The 21,737-nt window shown below is 42.6% G+C and overlaps 1 protein-coding gene across 1 annotated transcript in view; it reads left to right on the forward strand.

Annotated features, from left to right (window-relative positions):
• TTI1 (TELO2 interacting protein 1) overlaps positions 1 to 21,737 on the forward strand; it is a 41,443-nt gene that overhangs the window by 1,880 nt on the left and 17,826 nt on the right. The window contains exons 2-4 of the mRNA XM_058562714.1: positions 10,955 to 13,297; positions 17,853 to 18,062; positions 20,953 to 21,101. Of these exons, the coding sequence (XP_058418697.1) occupies positions 10,996 to 13,297; positions 17,853 to 18,062; positions 20,953 to 21,101 (2,661 nt within the window). The 5' untranslated portion in view covers positions 10,955 to 10,995. The remainder of the gene's footprint in view (positions 1 to 10,954; positions 13,298 to 17,852; positions 18,063 to 20,952; positions 21,102 to 21,737) is intronic.

Genomic DNA, 21,737 nt, shown 5'->3' on the forward strand with positions numbered 1-21,737 from the left:
CCAGGCAGAGGAAAAACCAAGTGCAAAGTCCTGAGGTTACACCATTGTTGGCATTTTTAGGAACAGCAAGGAGGATAGTAAGGCTGAAGTGATATAGACCAGAAAGCTAGAAATGAGCTCAGAAAGTAGCCAGGGAGCACATCACTTGAGGACTTGTAGGCAATAGTAAAGACTTTGGATATTACTCTGAATGAGATGAGAGTCTATTGTACGGTTTTGAGCAAAGGAGGAGCATTGTGGCTAAGTAGAAAATAGAGGGTACAAGCGCAAGGATGGAAGCAGGAAGGCCAGTTCAGCAGCTGTTGTTAATAGCCCAGGTGAAAGAATGACTCAGACCAGGGTGGAGGTGGTCAGCAAGGGTCAGATTCTGGGGATATTTTAGAGGAAGAGGTCACAGGATTTGCTGACAAATTAGATATGAGGTGTAAAAGATAAGAGTTTATATGGCCCCGAGAGTTTTAGCCTAAAGCAACCATAAGAATGGAGTTTGCATTTTCTGAATTGCGGAAAGAGCTGGTTTGGGGAGTAAGAGCAGGAATTTAGACTTGTGCGTGTCCAGTTGGAAATGCATGTCCAATGTCTCAGGCAATTGGGTTTATGGGTCTGGTGTTCAAGGGAGAGATCTGGGCTAGGATATAAATGTAGGGGTCCTATGGAGGAATAGATGTAGAAAGAAGAAGGACCTGGTGCCTGAGTCCTAGGACTCTTCAACATTTACAGGCCTGAAAGATGAGGATGGTTTAGTCATGTGATTTCTTCTTCAGCCTGTTAATATTAGTTACAGTGATTGATTTCCAAATTTTGAGCCAGCCTTACAGCCCTGGAATAAACCCTGCTTTGTCATGGTGTATAATTCTTTTCACATGCTGCTGAATTATATTCCCTAATATTTTGTTTAGCATTTTTGCATCTATATTCATGAGGGAAATTGGTCTGCAGCTGTTTTTTTTTAATTTTTGTATTGGTTTTGTTTGTTTTGTTTTGGTGAGGAAGGTTGTCCCTGAGCTACCATCTGTTGCCAGTCTTCCTCTATTTTGTATGTGGGGCCCTGCCACAGCATGGCTTGATGAGCGGTGGGTAGGTCCACACCCGGGATCTGAACCCGTGAACCCTGGACCACCGAAGCGGAGGGTGTGAACTTAACCATCTTTGTCAGATTTTGGTATCCGCATAATACTAGTTTCATAAAGTGGATTGGGGAGGCCGGCCCCATGGCATAGCGGTTAAGTGTGCACACTCTGCTGCTGGTGGCCCGGGTTCGGATCCCGGGCGCGCACCGACGCACCACTTGTCAGGCCATGCCGTGGTGGTGTCCCACATAAAGTGGAGGAAGATGGGCACGGATATTAGCTCAGGGCCAGGATTGGCATGGATGTTAGCTCAGGGCTGATCTTCCTCACAAAAAAATAAATAAATAAATAAAATGGATTGGAAAGTGTTTCCTCCTCTTCTTTTTCTAGAAGATTGTGTAGAATTGGTGTCAATTGTCTTTAAATGGTTGGTAGAAGTCCCCAGTGAAACCATCGGGGCCTGGAGATTTCTTTTCTTCTCTTTTTTTCTTTGTATGGTGTAAAAGTTTGTAAAAAGTATGTAAAGTTATTTGTGGTATTTCTGTATTATTCTTTGATATCTACAGTCTGTAGTGCTATCTCATTTCATTACTGATATTAGTAATTTCTCTCTCTCTCTCTGTCTCATGAGTCTTGCTAGAAATTTCTCAATTTTATTGATCTTTACAAAGAACCAGTTCTTTGTTTCATTGATTTTCTCTATTGTTTTCTGTTTTCAATTTCATTGACTTCTATTCTGATCTTTATTATTTCTTCTGTCTGCTTACTTTGGATTTATTTTGGTTGTCTTTTTCTAGGTTCTTAAGGTGAGAGTTTAGATTATTGGTTTGAGAGCTTTCCCCTTTTCTAATATATGTATTTATTTTATTTTATTTTATTTTTTAAATTTATTTTTTCCCCCCAAAGCCCCAGTAGATTGTTGTATGTCATAGCTGCACATCCTTCTAGTTGCTGTATGTGGGACGTGGCCTCAGCATGGCCGGAGAAGCGGTGCGTCGTTGCGCGCCCGGGATCTGAACCCGGGCCGCCAGTGGCAGAGTGCACACACTTAACCACTAAGCCACGGGGCCGGCCCTAATATATGTATTTAGTACTATAAATTTCCCTCTCAGCATGGCTGTAGCTGTGTCCCACAAATTTTGATATGTTGTATTTTCATTTTCATTCATTTCCATGTATTTTTTTAAATTTCCTTTGAGATTTCCTCTTTCATCCATGGATTATTTAGAAAGATGTTGCTTAGTTTCCAGGTGTTTGTTGATTTTCCTGTTATCTCTCTGTTAGTGATTTCTAGTTTGATTCCATTGTGGTTGGGGAACACACTCTGTATGATTTCAGTTGTTTAAAATTTGTTGAAGCTTGTTTTATGGCCCAGGATATGGTCTATCTTGGCATTCTTCTGTGGGCACTTGTATTCTGCTGTTGTGGGTCGAAGTATGCTGTAAATGTCAATTCGATCCTGTTGGTTGGTGGTGTTGAGTTCTTTTGTTATCTTTGTTGATTTTCTGTCTAGTTGTTCTATCAGTTGTTGAGAGAGGAGTGTTGAAGTCACCACCTATGCTTGTAACCACTTGTACTTCTCCTTTCAGTTTTATCTGTTTTTGCTTCATATGTTTTGTGGCTCTGTCATTTTGTGCATACACATTTAGGATTGCTGTGTCTTCTTGACAGATTTACCCTTTAATCATTATACAATGTCCCTGTCTGTCTCTGGTAATTTTCTTTGCTCTGAAGTCTACTTTATCTGATATTAATATAGCCACTCTTGCTTTCCTTTAATTAATGTTTGCATGGTAATATCTTTTTTTCCATCCTTTTACTTTCAACCTGCTTATGTTGTTATGTTTGAAGTGAGTTTCTTGTAGACAGCATATAGGAAGGTCATATTTTTTAATCAACTCTGACAAGTACTGTCTTTTCGTTGGTCTAATTAGACCTTTTTACATGTACTATAATTATTGATGTTAGCGCTGAAGTCTGCCATTTTATTTTTTGTTTTCTATTTGTTCTGTTTTTTGTTTCTCTCTTTTCTTTTTGCAGACTTCCTATGGGTTAATTGAACATTTTTTAGAGTTCTGTTTGGTTTATCTATAGTGTTTCTGAGTGTATCTCTTCGTATCGCCATTTTAGTGGTTCTTCTAGGTATTACATTATGTATAGGTAACTTGTCTTTACCAGTTCTAGTGAAGTATAGCAACCTTATTTCCCTTTATATCTCTTTATCTTCCCCCATTTGTAATATAATTGTCTTAAATGTTTCCTCTATGTAATTTTAAAACCACATCAGTCAACGTTATAATTTTTGCTTCTACTATCAAACACAATTTAGAAAACTCAAAAGAATAAGGAAAGCCTATTGTATTTACACATATTTTTGCTTACCTTGTCCTTTCTGCCTCCTCAGTGTTCTAAGATTCCTTTTTTTAACGTTTTCTTTCTGTTTAGAGAATTTCCTTTAGCATTCTTTTAGCGTAGGTCTGCCGGTGACAAATTCTGTTAGTTGTCCTTCATCTGAGAATGTCTTGATTTCCACTTCATTCCTGATGGACATTTTTGCTGGGTATAGAATTCTGTGTTGATAGGTTTTTCCCCCCGCCCCCCAACACCTGAAAATTTTTGTACCACTTCCTTCTGGCCTACATGGTTTCTGATGAGAAGTTCACTGTCATTCAAATTGTTTTTCCCCTATAGGCAAGGTATCATTTTTCTCTGGCTGCTTTCAAGATTTTTTGTTATTAGTTTTCAGAAATTTAATTATGATGTAATTATAATTGATGTAAATTTTTTTGGGTAATCCTCTCTGCAGTTCACTCAGCTTCTTGAATATATAGATTTATGTCTCTTGCCAAATTTGGGGAGTTTTCAACCGTTAATTCTTTGAGTACTTTTTCAGCCCTGGGAAAAAGGGCTTTTTCTCCTCTCCTCTGGGACTCGTAGATCTTTTGTTATAGTCCCACAGGTCCCTGACGCTCTTTTCAGTCTATTTTCTCTCTGTTTTTTGGATTGGATGGTTTCTATTATTCTATCTTCCAGCTTGCAGATTCTTTCCTCTGTCCCTCCATTCTACTGTTGAGCCCATCTACTGAGCTTTTTATTTGTTACCTAATTTTTCAGTTCTAAAATTTCCATTTGTTTCTTCTTTATATCTTCTGTGTCTTTGCTGAGGCTTTCTACTCTTTCATTTGTTTTAAGCAAGTTCATAATTGCTCATTGAAGCATTTTACTCGTGGCTGCTCTAGTAACTTTGTCAGGTAATTCTAACATCTCTGTCCTCTCAGTGTTGACAAGTATTGATCGATTGTCTTTTTTCATTCAGTTTGAGATCTTCCTGGTTCTTGGTACGATGCGTGATTTTCGATTGGACATTTTTGTCTTACGGTCTGAGACTCTGGATCTTACTTAGTCTTCTGTTTTAGCTGGCTTTCTCTGACACCACTCTGGCAGGAGAAGGGGGGCCCCACCTCATTATTGCAAAGTGCAGGAAGAAGTCCAGATTCCTCACTCAGCCTCCTTTGGCACTCAAGAGAGAGGGCTCCTCATTATTGCCAGGTGGAAGGGAGTTCTGGCTCCCCACTTGGTATTCACTGACGCTGCACTGGGGGTAGCCTCATTATCATTAGCACAGGGCAGTAGTGAAAGCCCCGACTCTCTACTAGGCCTGCTCACACCACCCCAGTGGGGAGGGAGAGGGTTACTTCCTTACTGCCAAGTGAGGGTAGATGTTCAGGCTTCCATGTGATCTCTGCCACGTGGCTAATTACCAACTCTGGTTGGAATGGAAGTCCCTGCTTCTCTTTGGCCTTCTCTTTTGTTTTCCTCCAGCTTTATTGAGATATAGTTGACATATAACATTATGAAAGTTTAAGATGTACAACATAATGATTTGATACGTCTATATCACGTCTATATTGAGAAATGATTACCACAATAAGGTTAGTTAACACCTCCATCACCTCACATAATTACTGTGTGTGTGTGTGTGTGTGTGTGTGTGTGTGTGTGTGTGTGTGGTAAGAGCATTTGCGATCTACTCTCTTAGCGACTTTCAAGTATATAATCCAGTATTGTTACCTATAGTCACCATGCTGTACATTAGATCCCCAGAATTTACTCATCTTATAACTGCAAGTTTGTACTCTTTGGCCAACATCTTCCCATTTCCCCCACCTCCCAGACCCTGGCAACCACCATTCTACTGTCTGTTTCCATGAATTTGTTACTTGGCCTTCTCTGATGCCACCCCTGAGTGGGTGTTGTGGTGCCTCATTATGGCCTCGTGAGAGTGGAAATCTAGGCTCCTCAGTCAGCCTTTGCTGGCATGGGTGGGGATGGGGCCACAGTTTTCTCTGTAGTTTGCTGGAGTGGAGCAGTTATTGTCTAGATTTTTTTGTCCCACTAGGCTACCCTTTCCTGGTCCTTTGGCTGGAGAGAGCAGGCTTTTGTTGGGGTTTTTTGCATCTGTACCCATTGGTGCTTCCAGGTTGCCAGTGTCTTCAGCTCCAAGTTTGGGATCTGTGAGGCAAAAAGAAAACCCAGGGAACTCACTACTGTGTCGTTCCTCATTTCCTGAGGTCCCTAGCCAGTCTTTTCTTCTCTCCACCTTTCAGTCTTCATGTTTGTTTTATATATAATGTCAAGGGTTTTTTGTTATACTTAACAGAAGGAATAGGAAAATATACATCTACTCCATCTTCCCAGAAGCAGAAGTTCCCTGTTTATTTATGTGTATGTATGTGTGTGTATACATATATACAGAATTTTTATTTATATAAATATTTATTTATAAATAAATGGAATATATATATACACACATCAGTCACCTGGAGAGCTTATCCCAATTTTCAGTGCTGGAGCATAAATGTGGGGGAGGCAGGGTTAGCGTGTGTATTCTGAGGTACACCCTTTTTCTAAGTTAAGAACCACTTTTCTGGAATATACTGCCTACCAAAGAACTTCTGGCCTAGTAGAGGGGACAGGCACATAGTGTTAGTGTAATACAAGGCGCTGTTTCACAGTGTTCTATAGAGGACAGAGTAATTTCTGGAAGGGTTTATGGTCGTCTCCTGGATTCCCCTCCACCACCTTCTCTTTTGTGGATGCAGCTTTCTGTAGTACACTCCCTCTTACAGGGCTAGAACCCCCAGGTAACTTTGTATTTCCCTTCCCTCTTCGAGAGCTTAGCACAGTGTGCAGCACGTGATATATGCCCAGGAAACATTTCTCCTAGAAGAAAGGATGAGTAGGAAGCTGCAAAACTTCAGGGTATGCTGGAGGTTTAATGTTTATCCAGCTTCTTTTACTCATTTATTAAACAAACAGTGAGTGGGAACTGCTTGGCAGACACTGTACCAGATGCTGGGAAAACCACATTAAAGCTGCAACACTAAAAAGTATATCATTCAGTTGGAGAGACGCAAATGAACCAGTCGTCTTAACCCAAGGCAGTGGTGCTCTGGCGTACTCTGAACACTGCCAGATTGTTAACAGTTTCCTCTTTGATCGCCTGACTCTTATTCTTCAGAGGACAGAGTGTGTGTAGAGGGTATGCAGTTCAGGATTTCCACACCTGGCTGGTCGTCAGACTGATCTCGCAAACTTTTAAAACAGATTCCCAAGCATACCTGCCAGCCCACCCCACCCCGCTCCAATATAGATTCTGATTCAGTAGAGCTGGTGTAGGGCCCAGGAATCTGTACTTACGTTGCTCCCCCTTGATTCTGATAAACAGAGGTTGGGAGCCTCTGGTATGGTGGAAAGAGTGCATGCGGCTTTTGGAGTCACTCAGGCTTGAGGTGAATTCCAGGTGTGACACTGCTTGCTGTGTGACCGTGGGCATCACTTAACCTCTCTGAGCCTTGTGTTACTCAGCTTGTGGATGAGGAATTTATGTACATAAAATACATAGCACATGGCCTGGCATGTGATGGATTTTTTTCAACAAGTATTAATTCTCTTCCTTTTTTTTTTTTTTTTTGTGAGGAAGATCAGCCCTGAGCTAACATCCATGCCAATCCTCCTCTTTTTGCTGAGGAAGGCTGGCCCTGGGCTAACATCCATGCCCATCTTCCTCCACTTTATGTGGGACGCCGCCACAGCATGGCCTGACAAGCAGTGCATCAGTGTGCGCCCGGGATCCGAACCCGGGCCGCCAGTAGCGGAGCACGCACGCTTAACTGCTATGCCATGGGGCCGGCCCCAATTCTCTTCCTTCTATTCAAAAACTTGTTTTGGCAGTTCTTACGTCTGAACTCCTGTCTCCAGGATCTAAACCCAGTCAGTCTTCCTATCCATATGCTGGTTATTCAAAGTTAGACGTTTTGGAGATCATCTTATCCACCAAGTTATTTTATATTGAAGAAATTGAAATTCGTGGAAATCACACAGGCGGGTACTACAAGAGCCAGGACTAGAACCTAGATAGTCAGATTCATGTTCTCATACTCATTCTGTCCCTGTCCTGGAAACAGCCTAAAAGAGGGCTGGAGAACAGCAAAAATCTACAGCTATGATTGCCCCCTGAGAATGAATCTTGCAAGATCCTCCCATGATGGATGAGATCAACTACCTTTAGGAATAACTCACCCCAAGAGAAGAGAGTATGGCAGTTTTTACCCGGAATCCAGTTCAGACATGGCTGATATTAAAGCTCTACCAGTGAGAGAACCAGACCTTGGACTATGACTTGATTCAACAAGCATTTATTGAGTACCTGCTCTGTGCCAGAGGCGATTAACAAACCTGTCAAATGTCACTGCCTTCATAGAGCCTATATTCTAGAGAGGGGAGAGAGACAGTAAACAGATAAATAGGTAGATAATCTGGTTTGATGGATGATGCTAAGTGCATCATCCTCCACGGAGGAAAATTTCAAAGGCAGGGAGAGGAGATAGGGAGTGCCAGGGCAGGGAGGAGTGAGCATGGGTTGCAGTTTTAAGTAGGGCTGGTGAGAAAAGGCCTCACTCAGCATTTGCATTTGAGCAAAGCCCTGAAAGGGCTGAGCGAGCCGTGAGGATTTATGGTGGAGGAGCAAGTGCAAAGGCCCCAAGCCAGAGTGTCACCCCTGGGAGAGGCATGGCTCGCTTGCTGTGACAACATCTCTGTCTCTTGCCTCTGCCTTGATTAGGTGCTGTGACTTTTCTTCCTTCTGCCTTTTGCTAGTGACAGGTGTTTGCACCTTGAGCAGCCTTCCCGCACAGCCCCAAGTGTGTAGACCCCCAACCCCAACCCCAGTCCTCCCCCCACCATGAACACTTCGCTGTTGGTGTTCATTCTTCCAAATTCCTTTTGCACTTCTTTTCTTTCTCCCTTTTTCACTTCTTGATTGTATGATGTAAGAAGTGCCTTGTAGCCTACCATCTTATTCTTCAAGTGTCTGTAAAGTGTAGCACCTGTCCTGTACAGATAGTCCCATTCATCTTCACCACCTGTACGCCATGGACCAGGGATCTTACATAGCCCATCGCTGTGACAAGGCAGGAGGAGATGAGGAGGAGGGCAAGAGGCTGCCAGGGGAAATGGGTTCACTCATGCACTACGACTGCAGGTCTCTTCCCTCACCTCTCCCGTGACTGCTTTCCACCACCACAGTAGCAGTGCACTGATCGAGGAAATGTGTAGATGGCCATGAGCCGTCAAGGACTGATTATTCAGGCTTATGTTTATTCAGTCCCTGCCTGCCACAGCTGAACTCTGGGTTGTTTTCGCTGTTCTCCCAGAGAGTCAGCTTGTTCTGAAGGCCTCATCCCAGGATCACTTTCTGGGCCAGAATGCCCTGTTGCCGTCACTTACATAAACATCAAACTTTGCAGCACCACTTTAAGTAATCAGGGTTGCATTTTATAGGAATAGAATCTAGTATTCCTAAGGCTCTAAATCTCTAAACAGTTCCTTTGTAATTGACATATTGTCACATTGTCACACAAGTGTGATTTCATGGCCATCCCCTAAAGGTATATGATTGCCTTTTATAGTCATGTCAAAGTAGCAGTTTGTTATACTGTCTTCCTTACAGAAGCTGGTTTATATATTACTGAGCCATTCCTTTGAAAATTTGTGATTATGGTAAATCTTCACCTGTGTAGTATTCCATTAAGAGAACATACCACAACTTATCCGTTCTATTATAGATGGGCATTTGGGAAGTTTCTGTTTGGGGGCAATTGTGGATAGTGCATTCCAGAACACATCTTTTGGTAAATTTATGTATGCATTTCTGTTGAGTGTATATCAGAGTGGAATTACTAGATCACAGAACACACGTACGTTCCCCTTTAGAATAATAGGTCCTGTCAAAGTGTTTTCCAATTTACACTCCTACTAGCACTGAATGAGAGTTCTAGTTGCTTCATATCCTTGCCAACACCTAGTATTTTCTTTTTTTTTCCTTTTTTTCAGTTTAGCCCTTCTGCTGGGTGTGTAATGGTATTTTAATGTGGTTTTAAATTGCATTTTCCTGACTAATGATGTTGAATGTCTTTTCATATGTATAGTGGCTATTCAGATATCCTCTTTTGTGGTATGTCTGTTCAAGTCCTTTTCCATGTTTCTGTTGGGTTGTTTTTTTCTCAATGATTTATAAAAAAATCTTTTATATTATAAATATGAATGTTTTGTCAGATATATAGCAAATATCTTTCTCACTTTCTGCGTTGTCTTTTCACTCTCTTAATGGTGTCTTGATGAACAGAAGTTCTTAATTTTAATGTAGTCCAATTTATCAATCTGTAAGCTTCGTCCAGTGCCTGCATTTTACAGTTGTCCACATTTATGGTCTCCAGCTTCAGCTCAGTCCCCAGTACCCTTGGGCCACACTTTTGTGTCTTCCCAGCATGCTCTGCTTCCCCAAAGGGAATATTTGAGACTTTTATTTCTCTCCTCAAGCCCTCTGTTTACCTCCCTCCTTGTTCACTGTCAGCTCATGACTTTGAATTTCTTCTCACAGAGAAAAGAGACTTTTGTATTAAGTTGCTCAGCTCCTTCGCTTACTTACAAACCTGTCTCCTTTCACTGCCTGCCTGCATGCCGTCCATCTCTCCATCTTGCTTGAATCTCTCTTCTCCTTGGTTTCTGTGATGATATCCGCTCCTGGTTTTCCCATTTCTCTGGCCACTCCCTTTCATTTGTTTTGCTTTCAGTCTCACCCAGCTCTGATTCTTTTCTCTTATTACTCGCTGCCAGGGCATCTTTTCATTGCATCAAGTTGATCATATCACCCCCTGCTTAAAACCTCTCCATGACCAGAACAGGCAAAACTAATCTGTAGTGATACAAGTCAGAATAGTGATTACCTCTGGGCAGGGGAAATAGGAATTGATTGCAGAAGGTCATGAGGGAGCCTTCCAGGGTGCTGGAAATATTCTATATCTTGTTTCGGGTAGTGGTTACGTGGGTCTCTACATACATAAAAATTCCCTGAGCTGTACATTTTGCTCTATGTATGTTACATACCTCAAGTCTGAAAAGACAAAACCTTCAGTAGCTCTCCGTTACACCACAGGTTAAAATTCAAACTCCTTAGACTAGCCCACAGATTGCTATTCATTCCTCTCTCAAGTCTTGGCTCAAGCATCTTCCTGTGAAACCCGTCCTGGCTTTCCCAGGGTTATGACGTATAGGTCTTCCACACTCACTTAGGACCTAAGCATAGACCTATCCTATTTCTTAACAGACTGTGTTGTAACTGTACATCTTCCCTCACTAACTAGAGGCTCCCTGAGAATAGGAACATCTCTTTTCAGTTCCATTGCTCCCCTAGTGCCTTCTGCAGTGACTGCACATAGGCCCCCACTAAGTGTCTGTTGAATGAATGAATGCAAGTTCACTTTGTGTTTGCTTTGAGCTTCTTTACTGTATTGCTTCTTTACTGAAAAATTTCCCTCCTCCAGCCTGCAGGATGTTTCCTCAGTGAGAGGAAAGCTACTGCACAATGGCAGTTTTTGATACTCCCGAGGAGGCCTTTGGCGTCTTGCGTCCAGTCTGTGTTCAGCTCACGAAGACCCAGACAGTGGAGAACGTAGAGCGTCTGCAGGCACAGTTACAAGCCGTGAGTGACTCTGCCCTTCAGGAACTTCAACAGTACATCCTCTTCCCTCTGCGATTTACTCTGAAGACCCCGGGTCCCAAAAGAGAGCGCTTGATCCAGAGTGTGGTGGAATGCCTCACGTTTGTCCTCTCTTCAACGTGTGTGAAGGAACAAGAACTTCTTCAGGAACTCTTTTCGGAACTCTCTGCTTGTCTGTATTCGCCCAACTCCCAGAAACCCGCAGCTGTGTCAGAGGAGTTGAAATTGGCTGTGATCCGGGGCCTGAGCACATTAATGCACTCGGCTTATGGGGATATCATTCTGACTTTTTATGAGCCCTCCATTCTGCCTCGTTTAGGATTTGCTGTATCTTTACTGTTAGGCCTAGCAGAACAGGAGAAATCAAAGGAAATTAAAATTGCTGCCTTAAAATGTTTACAGGTTCTACTCTTTCAGTGTGATTGTCAGGACCATCCGAGATCCTTGGATGAGCTGGAGCAAAAGCAGCTGGGGGATTTGTTTGCTTCTTTTTTACCTGGAATCTCAACTGCACTGACCAGGGTTATCACAGGAGACTTTAAACAAGGGCACAGCATTGTCGTATCTTCCCTGCAGATCTTTTACAAGACAGTGAGCTTCATTATGGCTGACGAACAGCTCAGAAGAATCTCAAAGGTGCAAGCAAAGCCTGCAGTGGAGCATAGAGTAGCAGAGCTGATGGTTCACAGGGAAGCCAATTGGGTAAAAAATACTGGCGACAAGTTGACTATCCTTATTAAAAAGATAATTGAGTGTGTTTCAGTTCACCCGCACTGGAAGGTGAGGCTGGAACTGATAGAACTTGTCGAGGCCCTTCTTTTGAAGTGCAGTCAGTCACTGGTCGAATCGGCTGGTCCCCTTCTGAAGGCTTTGGTGGGTCTGGTAAATGATGAGAGTCCTAAAGTCCAAGCCCAGTGCAGTAAAGTTCTGAGACATTTTGCAGATCAGAGAGTAGTGGTGGGCAACAGGGCCTTTGCTGACATCTTGTCAGAAAACCTACATTCCCTTGCCACATCTCTTCCCCGCCTAATGAACTCCCAAGACGATCAGGGTAAATTCTCTACTCTCTCCTTGTTACTCGGGTATCTGAAACTCTTGGGCCCAAAAGTGAACTTTGTCCTCAACTCTGTGGCCCATCTCCAGCGCCTTTCCAAAGCGCTCATCCAAGTTCTGGAATTAGACGTGGCTGACATCAAAATTGTTGAAGAGCGGCGTTGGAACTCTGATCGTCTGAGTGCTTCTCCAAAGACTTCAGCTGCACGGCCATGGAGTCAAGTCCAGAGGCGGTATTTCCGCTTCTTCACTGACGAGAGAGTTTTCCTGCTTTTGCGGCAGGTTTGTCAGCTTCTTGGTTTTTATGGGAACCTCTATTTGCTGGTGGATCACTTTATGGAACTGTACCACGAATCTGTGGTTTACCGGAAGCAAGCTGCCATGATCCTTAATGAACTGGTTGCAGGGGCTGCTGGGCTGGAGGTGGAGAATCTTCATGAAAAACATATTGAAACAAGCCCCGAGGAACTGAGAGAGATTGTGACATCTATACTTGAAGAATACACGAGCCAAGACAACTGGTATTTGGTCACTTGTATTGAAGCTGAAGAAATGGGAGAGGAGCTAACAGTGAAGCAGTCAGGCCTCCAGGCTATCACATCTGGTGCCCATACCTGCCAAGTTACATCTTTTCCAGCCGTCTCAAAGCCCAGTCCCACTATTTGCTCCATGAACAGCAACATCTGGCAAATATGCATCCAGTTGGAAGGGATTGGCCACTTTGCATATGCACTAGGAAAAGACTTTCGTTTGCTCTTGATGTCAGCCCTCTATCCAGTACTGGAGAAGGCTGGAGACCAAACCCTGCTCATTAGTCAGGCTGCTACCAGCACCATGATGGACATTTGCCACGCTTGTGGCTATGACTCCCTGCAGCACCTGATCAATCAAAATTCAGACTATTTGGTGAATGAGATCTCTTTAAATCTGCGTCATCTGTCTCTGCACCCCCATACCCCAAAGGTCTTGGAAGTCATGCTGCAGAATTCAGATGCTAGCCTGCTTCCTTTGGTGGCAGATGTGGTTCAAGATGTCTTGGCCACTCTGGACCAATTCTATGATAAGAGAGCTACTTCCTTTATCAGTGTTCTGCATGCCCTGCTGGCAGCATTAGGTACATTGAAAACCCTTTTTTTTAATTAATTAATTTTTTTGTGTGTGTTAGGAAGATTAGCCCTGAGCTAACACCTGTTGTCAATCCTCTTTTTTGCTGAGGAAGATTGGCCCTGGGCTAACATCCATGCCCATCTTCCTCTACTTTATGTGGGATGCCTGCCACAGTGTGGTTTGGTAAGCGGTGTGTAGGTCCGCACCCGGGATCCAAACCTGCGAACCCTGGGCCGCCAGAAGCAGAATGTGCAAACTTAACCACTACGCCACTGGGCCAGCCCCCTGAAAACCCTTTTTAATGCTGATTTAGGGGAAGCGCTAGTATCCTTGTTTGCCTAACCTTATTTTTTTTCTTTGTTTGTGGTTAAGCTATGGAGGACATTATTTGAATAGTTGTCTATCCAGTCCCACATGTTATGGTAGAGTTTGCTACCATTGCTTTTTTTTTATGCTTTTAATAATCTCTACCGTCTGTTGAGCTCCTGCTCTGTGCTAGGGACATAAACCCTACAGACTAAATGTAAACATTATTTTACAGATAAGAACTGAGGCTTGGTGAGATCCTACTTAGCCAGGGTCACACAATTAATAAGGAGTAAAGTCAGGATTTATGACAATTTTGTTCTTTTCAATATAGCAAACTGCGTCTGACAATACTTAGAGTTAGCAATATCTATGCTAATGGAGAACAGGAATAACATGAATTATTCAGTCACAGATGATCTAGAACGGTACTGTCCAATAGAACTTTCTGTGATGACAGAGTGTTCTATATCTGTTCTGTCTAATACACAAGCCACTAGCTACATGTGGCTAGTGCAACTGAGGAACTGAATTTTTCATTTTACTTTAAATAGCCACAGGTAGCTAGTGACTGCCTTGTTGGACAGAGCAGGTCTAGAAACTTTCTTTTAACCTTTTGATTGTATGAGATGGTTTGAGTTTCTTTCCTTCCCTTTGATCCTGTTGGGTGTCTGTTGGAGGTGTTAGCCACCATTAAAATGGCAAAGTTTTGCACTATAAGAAAAGGAATTCCTCAACTGGATGGTCAATCTTTGAATGAAAAAAATAATGATCTATATACCTGTGTCCCTTTAATCAAAGAGCACATCTCCAGTACTTATTTCAGTACTGCTAATAGCCTCCAAAGGAGGTGGAAAGGTCGCTGATCTCATTTTGTCAGCTGGGAAAGCCAAGACCATGTAAGAAAGTTTCTTGCAGGAGGTGACTGGAACAGGGGCCAGTTGATAGCATTTCTGTCCTGTAGCTGAGACCATTTCCAGTGTTCATTCGTTCATTCATTCACGAACATTCACGTGCAGCGTAAATGTTCTTTTATTCATTCATTCGGTAAAGAGTGCCTCCATGTGTCAGACACTATGCCATTAATCAGGATGCAGCAGTGAACAAGACGAGTAAACTCGTGGAGCTTTCCTGCTGCAAGAGAGAGATGATAAACAAGTAAATCATTTCAGATTCTAATAAGCTCTGTGAAGAAAATAGACAACTTGAGGCAAGAGAATGACCAGGACAGGCCACTTTAAGTAGAGTGATCAGGGAGGGCCTCTCTGAGCACACTAGAGCTGAGACCTGAAGGCTGAGGACGGCCCATCAGTACATTTAGAGCTGTCACATCCTTTTTATGATTTCTAAGAACACTCGGGCAAAGGGAACAGCAGGTGCAAAGGCCTGGAGGGAAGAAAGGCTTGGGGTCTTTGGAGAAGGACAGAGAGGTCGTTGTGGAGAGAGTGGTACAAGATGAAAGTAGAAAGGTGGGCAAGGACAAATCCTGCCCCGCCTCGTAGGCCAAGGGAAGGAGTTTGGACTTAACTTTGCAGCCACTCGGAAGCCTGTACTGGACTGGTCATTGGGGCGTCAGCAGTGACCAAGAAGAACCTGGTCCCTGCCCTCCTGGAGACTCCGCTAAGACTGGCTAACTGCGTGTACATTTTAGACTGTGACTGGCTTCCATGGTCCAGATGTACCCCAGACTTCCATGTTTAGCGCTTTGGGGAACTATACTACGTGTCAATTTGAGATTTTAAAAATATGTTAAGAAAAGGCCTATTAAATATATCCTCTCAGGAGCCATCTCAATTTGGGCCTTGAAAATTGAATTGCCTCAGATTGCTGATGTCTTCAGTCATCTCTGAAGGAGAAATCCTGTGTAGCACTTTTTTTTTAAATTGAAGTGGAGGAGGAGGGGTCTCCATTGCAGAGAGGAAAATGAGGATGGTTAAGATTGACTTGAGAGCATCCTAGGAAAAGAAGCAAAATTGGGGCTAGTTTTCTGAAAGTTTTGAAATAACCCAGAATATACTTGCATTTTGCATGGTACTAAGGTGGAGTTGATGAGTCACATGAGTCAAAGTAGCACTGTATGCTGGCATTTCTGTTTGTCATCAAATTGTCTAACTGATGGCCCCTCTTTTAAGATGGGAGTAGAAGTGTGGTCTCAGAGAACTTCCAAAAGGTCTTAAAAGAACCCAGTACATGTTTTAGGAAATGGAGTTACCATCAACACAGTGTTTCCCGTGCATTGACTAAAAAGCCTTAGGTACCACACTGAGAGCAAGAACCAGCAGTTTAGTTACTGCTCAGCACCAACTACCAATTGGCTGATTATTCTAACAGCAAAAACCAGGGTAGCTTTGAAAATAAGAAAGCGTCCGTGCCACGTACCTCAGCACTTGGAGATTGTGCCATATACCATACGTGTAGGGCTGCCACATTGTTGTGATGGCTGCGTACTTTCCTATTGTGTGGCTGCACCATAATTTATTTAAGCAGTCCTTTCTTGGTGGACATTTTGGTTGTTTCCAATCTTTTGCCGCCACAAAAAATGCTGCAATGAACATCTTTGTAGGTCATTTTGAACATGTCTAAGTATAGCAATAGGGTAATTCCTAAGACAAATGCTGGCGTAGAGGGTCCTACATTTAAATTTTTGATAGAGAGTATCACATTGCTTTCCAGACGCTGCAGCACTTTAAACTCCTATCAGCCATGTAAGAGAGTACCAGTTTTGCCACACCCTCACTCACACTGTACATTACCAAGCTTTTTGATCTTTGCTAATCCAATGGGAGAAAAAAGCACCTTATTGTAGTTTAATTTGCATTAAGAGTGAGGTTGAGCTTCTTTTCATATGTTTAAAAGCCATTTGTGAGCAAAGATTTTTTAATGTCTGGCACTAGCCTTAAATCTAGAAAATCATCTTGGCAGCATGTTATTTTCGGCAGTGTAAATGGCTGGGTACTGACTTTAACTCGTTGGGAATGCAGTCCCTTAGAGTACACTGAGGGCCTGACTTATGTTTGGGGATGGGACATTAAGAAATGGCATAATCTAATCCCTACGTATAGGAACCTCCAGATACTGGATTGAAGGCTCTCATCTCCAGCATTTGCTCTCTGCTACTCCCAGTTGCCTAGCATCTCCCATCTGCTGTTGCTCTGGTTCTGTTCGGATGCTCCTTGATAGACAGGAGATTAGCAGGTGCTAATGGTTATCAGACTTTTTCCCAGCTCTCTGCAAAAGGAGAGCGAAAATTCAGGCTGTGGGGTTTTCTTGTTGTTTTGTTCTTTAAGTATTAAGAGCCTGTTTTGAAATGAAGCCCTAGGGGAACCCCAATATACAAAAATAGTTGAAATTAGAGGTGCTCTGGTTAAAGAAGGGATAGAAACCCTGGACCCACCCCCTTTAGCCTGCTGTCTCTTGGTGCCTCCCCTGTTGTGACCCTGAGACATTTCTGCAGATCCCCAGGGCTCCTCAGCGTACAATTTGAAAACCACTTGTTCAGTGATGTTTAAGGCTTATTCTTTGGTGACACATCAGAAGTATTGGAGCATCACTGAAGAAGGATAGCTTTGGGGAGAAAATGCCAGCCTTCTGAAGCATTTTATATCAGAAATACATATGTGAGACTCCATTCTCAAGGCTTTGTGGAGTCTGTCTTCCCTAATGAATAGTGTATCCTGTACTGAGAATTTTGTCACTTGTATGTGTTCTCCAGTCTAGCGTATTTATTCATTCAGCGTATATTTTTAGCACCCACTCTGTGCTGGGCATATTGGCTTTCCAGTGGTGATCAATGAGGCATAGAGTCTAATGGGAGATTCAAACACTAAGCAGTACACACAAAATGATATAATTACAAATCGTGATGAGTTGATATGAAAGGAAAGAACACGGTGCTATATAAGACAGCATATAAGGGACCTAAGTTAGATTGGGGAGTGAAGGGATGGCTTTACTAGGCAAGTTATATTTGTATTGTGACATGAGAAGTGAGTTGGAATTAGCCAGATGTGACATGGGGGGGAAGTATTCCAGACAGCGAGAATAGCATATGCAAAAGTTCTAAGGCAGGAAAACACCTGGTGCATTGGAGGAACTGGAAGATGGTCAGTTAATGGGCAAATGGGAGTGGTTAGAAGACAGGTAGGGATTGGATCATGGGAGGGCCATGCAGGCCATGGCAAAGAGCTTATTCGACTTATAAAGTATAACGCCTATTGTCAGTGACCAAGGTGATCATTGTAACACTTTATTTACAGCCCAGTGGTTCCCAGACACAAGTGATCTTGGGCAACTCCAAGAGCAAAGTATAGGGGAGGAGGGAAGTCATTTGAGCCGAAGACCAGCACATCTTGAGAAAGGACTTGAGAATACCACCACAGCCGAAGACATTGAGCAGTTTTTGCTGAACTACCTCAAGGAAAAGGATGTAGCAGATGGAAATGTCTCAGATGTTGACAATGAAGAAGGTAACTGATATTTATTTTGGCTTAGCTAGTGTTTTCTTTTTGAAGCAGATTATTGTAAAAATGATGAAACATCGTTACGGAAAGTTTGGAAATAAGTCACTCATAACCCCACCATGCTAACATAGGTTTCTCACTTTGTGTGTAATCTTTTTCCTTTCTTTTTTCTTGCAAATCTATTTTTATATGGTTGCAGCCACTGTTTAAATGCATTATATCCTTTTTTGTATTTAGTATAGAATAAGGAGCTCTCCATGTTGCTGTAGAGTTTTCATAATTAATGTTTTAATAGCTGCTACTAAGTATCCGTTCCCCTGTGGGAAGTTTAGATTGCTTCTAGCTTTTCACTCTAATAAATAGTGCTGCAGTGGATGATTCTGTGCACGTGACCTTTTCCTTCTTTTTGCATATTTCTTAATAAATCCCAGAAGTGGGATTTCTGGGTCAAGGATATGAACATTATTTTACGCTTGCCAAATTGCTTTCCAGAAAGGTTGTGTCAATTTACACCTTCCCTTCAGAAGTACAGGATTAATACTGGTTTCACCACAACCTTGCCAACACTGGCTATTACCAGTTTTATTTCTTGCTACCTTAAAATAGTTCTTGTTATTTTACTTTGCATTTCTTTGATTACTGGCAAGGTTAAACATCTTTCTGTATGCTTCTTTCCTAATAATTTTTTTCTTATGCTCCTTGTCTATTTGTATGCTTTGTCCATTTATTTATTGGTGGGAGGAGATTTCAGTGTTTTTCTTACCAATGTATATGATAAAAGAGGAGGGAGTTCAGGCTAGTTGAAGCTCTGGCCTGTTGTTTTATTCACAAGCTCAATCTGGAGCTTCAGGTCACGGAAGGATTAATAAATTATTAGTATCTCCTCTGCAAATATAAAATGCCAAGTCATAATGAGCTTGGTGGTCTCAGAACTATCCTAAATCGAACTGAGTCCCAAATTAGTTTGTTAGGTTGGAATCGAGCAGATTTCTTTTTTCTTTTTTTTTGGCAATTTCTACTCTGAGACTCTGGTGAACTGAAGCCAATACTTCCAGGATAACAGGAAATAGTAGCTCAGTGTAGCTAACTATAACAAATTCCCTCTAAATAACCAGGAAGCATCACAGGGCCCAAATAATGATTTATGCAGAGTTGAGACATGGCGCTCCCCAAAGACAGAGGTTTCTGATCAGAAATCTATCAGGCTTTTTCTTCTCAGCTTTGTTTCTTGAGCCAACCCAGTCCCTTCCTGAACTGCACCCCTCACCCAAACCTGGAAACCCTGAAGAAGGGGAGGCATCTTGATCCCTCATAATCCGGATTTGCCATTCTTGTTTGAAATTTTGGCATTGCCAGTGAATCCATTCTTTCACGATTAGGATCTTCTGGTTCTAGTTGATGTTCCCTAGGAACAGACTGAATGAATCAAACCACTCCCCCAATAATACAAAAATCCACATCCCTCTAATAACATTCTGCAGTAGGTGAATTTTAAACAACAAATCCTCCTCTGGGAAGAAAGCACAGCCTTATCATTCCTGTAATTATCATTCATCAGGTATAACCACACACTTGGCATTATAAAGAATGTTTGGCTTGATGTTGATTTGACATGCATTTTTTGTTTTAACCACAATAAAAGCACCTTGTGTATCTGAGGTCCCTTTCTCTAAGAAATCCAAGCATTGTACAAATGCATTTTCATTTATCTTTTTAGCATCTGTTAGAGACAGGTGTGGCCTCTATTATAAGATTCTGTTGTTCCAGCAGAGAAAACTAAAATGGGAAAAAGTTAAGGAAGTAATGCTTAGCTCAGTGGAAGTGAGCACAGCTGGTAATGGGGATGGGTGGGGGGCTGGAGGCTATATGTAGATCCACGAAAATTTTTCAGGGTAGGGATTTTGTCCTGGGTTCATGCAACTCTCTTTTTCTTGTTGTTTTAATATACAAATTTACACCTGTCTCATGCAACGCAACACTCTAGGCAGTGAAAGAATGATAATAGCTGGTGACATGCATCTCATTTAACTCAACAAGCAAATGAAGTATACATGCTTTATCCCTGTTTTTCTGATGAGGTAACATGGGATAAGACGAGTTGCTAATAGGTTGTGGAGGCAAGACTTGAACTGACCTCCTCTGACCCAACCCCATCCCTGTGTATTACACCAAGCTGCCCTGGTATTCTCTCTCATACAAAGATAAGTAAGGCTTGATCTTGGCCACCAAAAGACCTTACAGGCTGGTGGATATGACAGACATGTAGCCCCCTCTTCAAAGGATGAACCAAGAGGAAAAGAAGGAGGGTAAAGGACAGAGCAAAGGCCAGCTAGGGAACTGCCCAGCCTCAGGGCTCCAAATTAGAACCCTCCCTCTTGTGTTGACTATTTGTTAATGGAAATTTGGAAAAGACCAAAAGTGTAGGAAAGGAATCCATGTATTATCTCATGACCCCATCTCTGTTCATATTTTGTTGTACTTCCTTCCATGCAAAAATTTATATAATAGTGCTCACACTGTGTATGCAATTTTGTATCCTGCTTTTCTCTTTTTAACACAATATTATTTCATAAACATTTCCCCTTGTCATTAAAGCCCCTGGTAAACACAAATTTTAGGGCCCTCCTAACATGCCACTGTATGGACGTACCCTGGTTTATAGATCTGTTCCCCCTGAGTGGACGCAGAGGGTTTTTCCCCCAGGTTTTAGCTGTTACAATTAATGCAGTGGTGAATATCTTGACTCATAACTTGACCCAAATTTCACGTGGCTTCCTTAGGATCAGTTCCTAGACATTCTCCCTCATACGTCCTGTTTCTGAGTCTGAGGTGGGAAATCAAGTTGAAATGGGGCATCTCTCATGAAACACTGTCCCCAGTTATGCTCTTTTTCCAGAGGAGCAGTCAGACCCTCCCAAATTGGACGAGAATGACAGTGGTCCCGATGTGCAGCCACTGCTGCCAGTGCAGATCCAAATAGCCGTGGACGTGATGGAGCGCTGCATCCACTTGTCGTCAGATAAAAATCTGAAAATCCGCTTGAAGGTCAGTGTGGCCCTTTCCCTGCATCGACAGAGCAGCAGGACTAAGGCTTGGTCTGGTTGGCAGTGACTCCATGGATGAGCAAGTAGCTGCCCTTATCTCCTGGCCCATGTGTGGGGGCCGAGAGGAGGCATTCATCTGTGGGATGACAGTCTTACATCCTTCTGTATCAGCTCAGATGCAAAAAGGGAGCTGAGTCCCCTTTGTGGAATTAAAAACCACCAACTTTTGGAGATTCATTGAATCTCCAAGGGAAAGAAAGTCGTATGCTTTGGAAAGGATATCATTTTCTGAGCCGACTTACCATGGGATGTAGGTTTTAGTACTTTAAAGTGGTCATTCTTCCAAGCCTGATGCTAGCCCTTATCTCTGTTTCTGTTTCCATTTTCATCCTAGGAAAAACACCAACACTTTTCTTGATCTTACATCTTTGTTTGCTGGCAGATTTCCAAGCAGCATCCCTATCAGCGAGGACTTAAACTATACAGTAGTTTAGAGTCACCTGGGAGATCTTATACCCAAAGGAAAACAACGCACTCTGGCCCAGTCTTCCCCACCCCCAAGCAGGAGTGAGAGACACAACTGCCTCAGTGGATTACTGTTAGTGATGAGAGCTCATTGCCCTGCTCGGGGGTGGTG

Source organism: Diceros bicornis, chromosome 19 (assembly GCF_020826845.1).
Source record: "Diceros bicornis minor isolate mBicDic1 chromosome 19, mDicBic1.mat.cur, whole genome shotgun sequence".
NCBI lineage: Eukaryota > Metazoa > Chordata > Mammalia > Perissodactyla > Rhinocerotidae > Diceros > Diceros bicornis.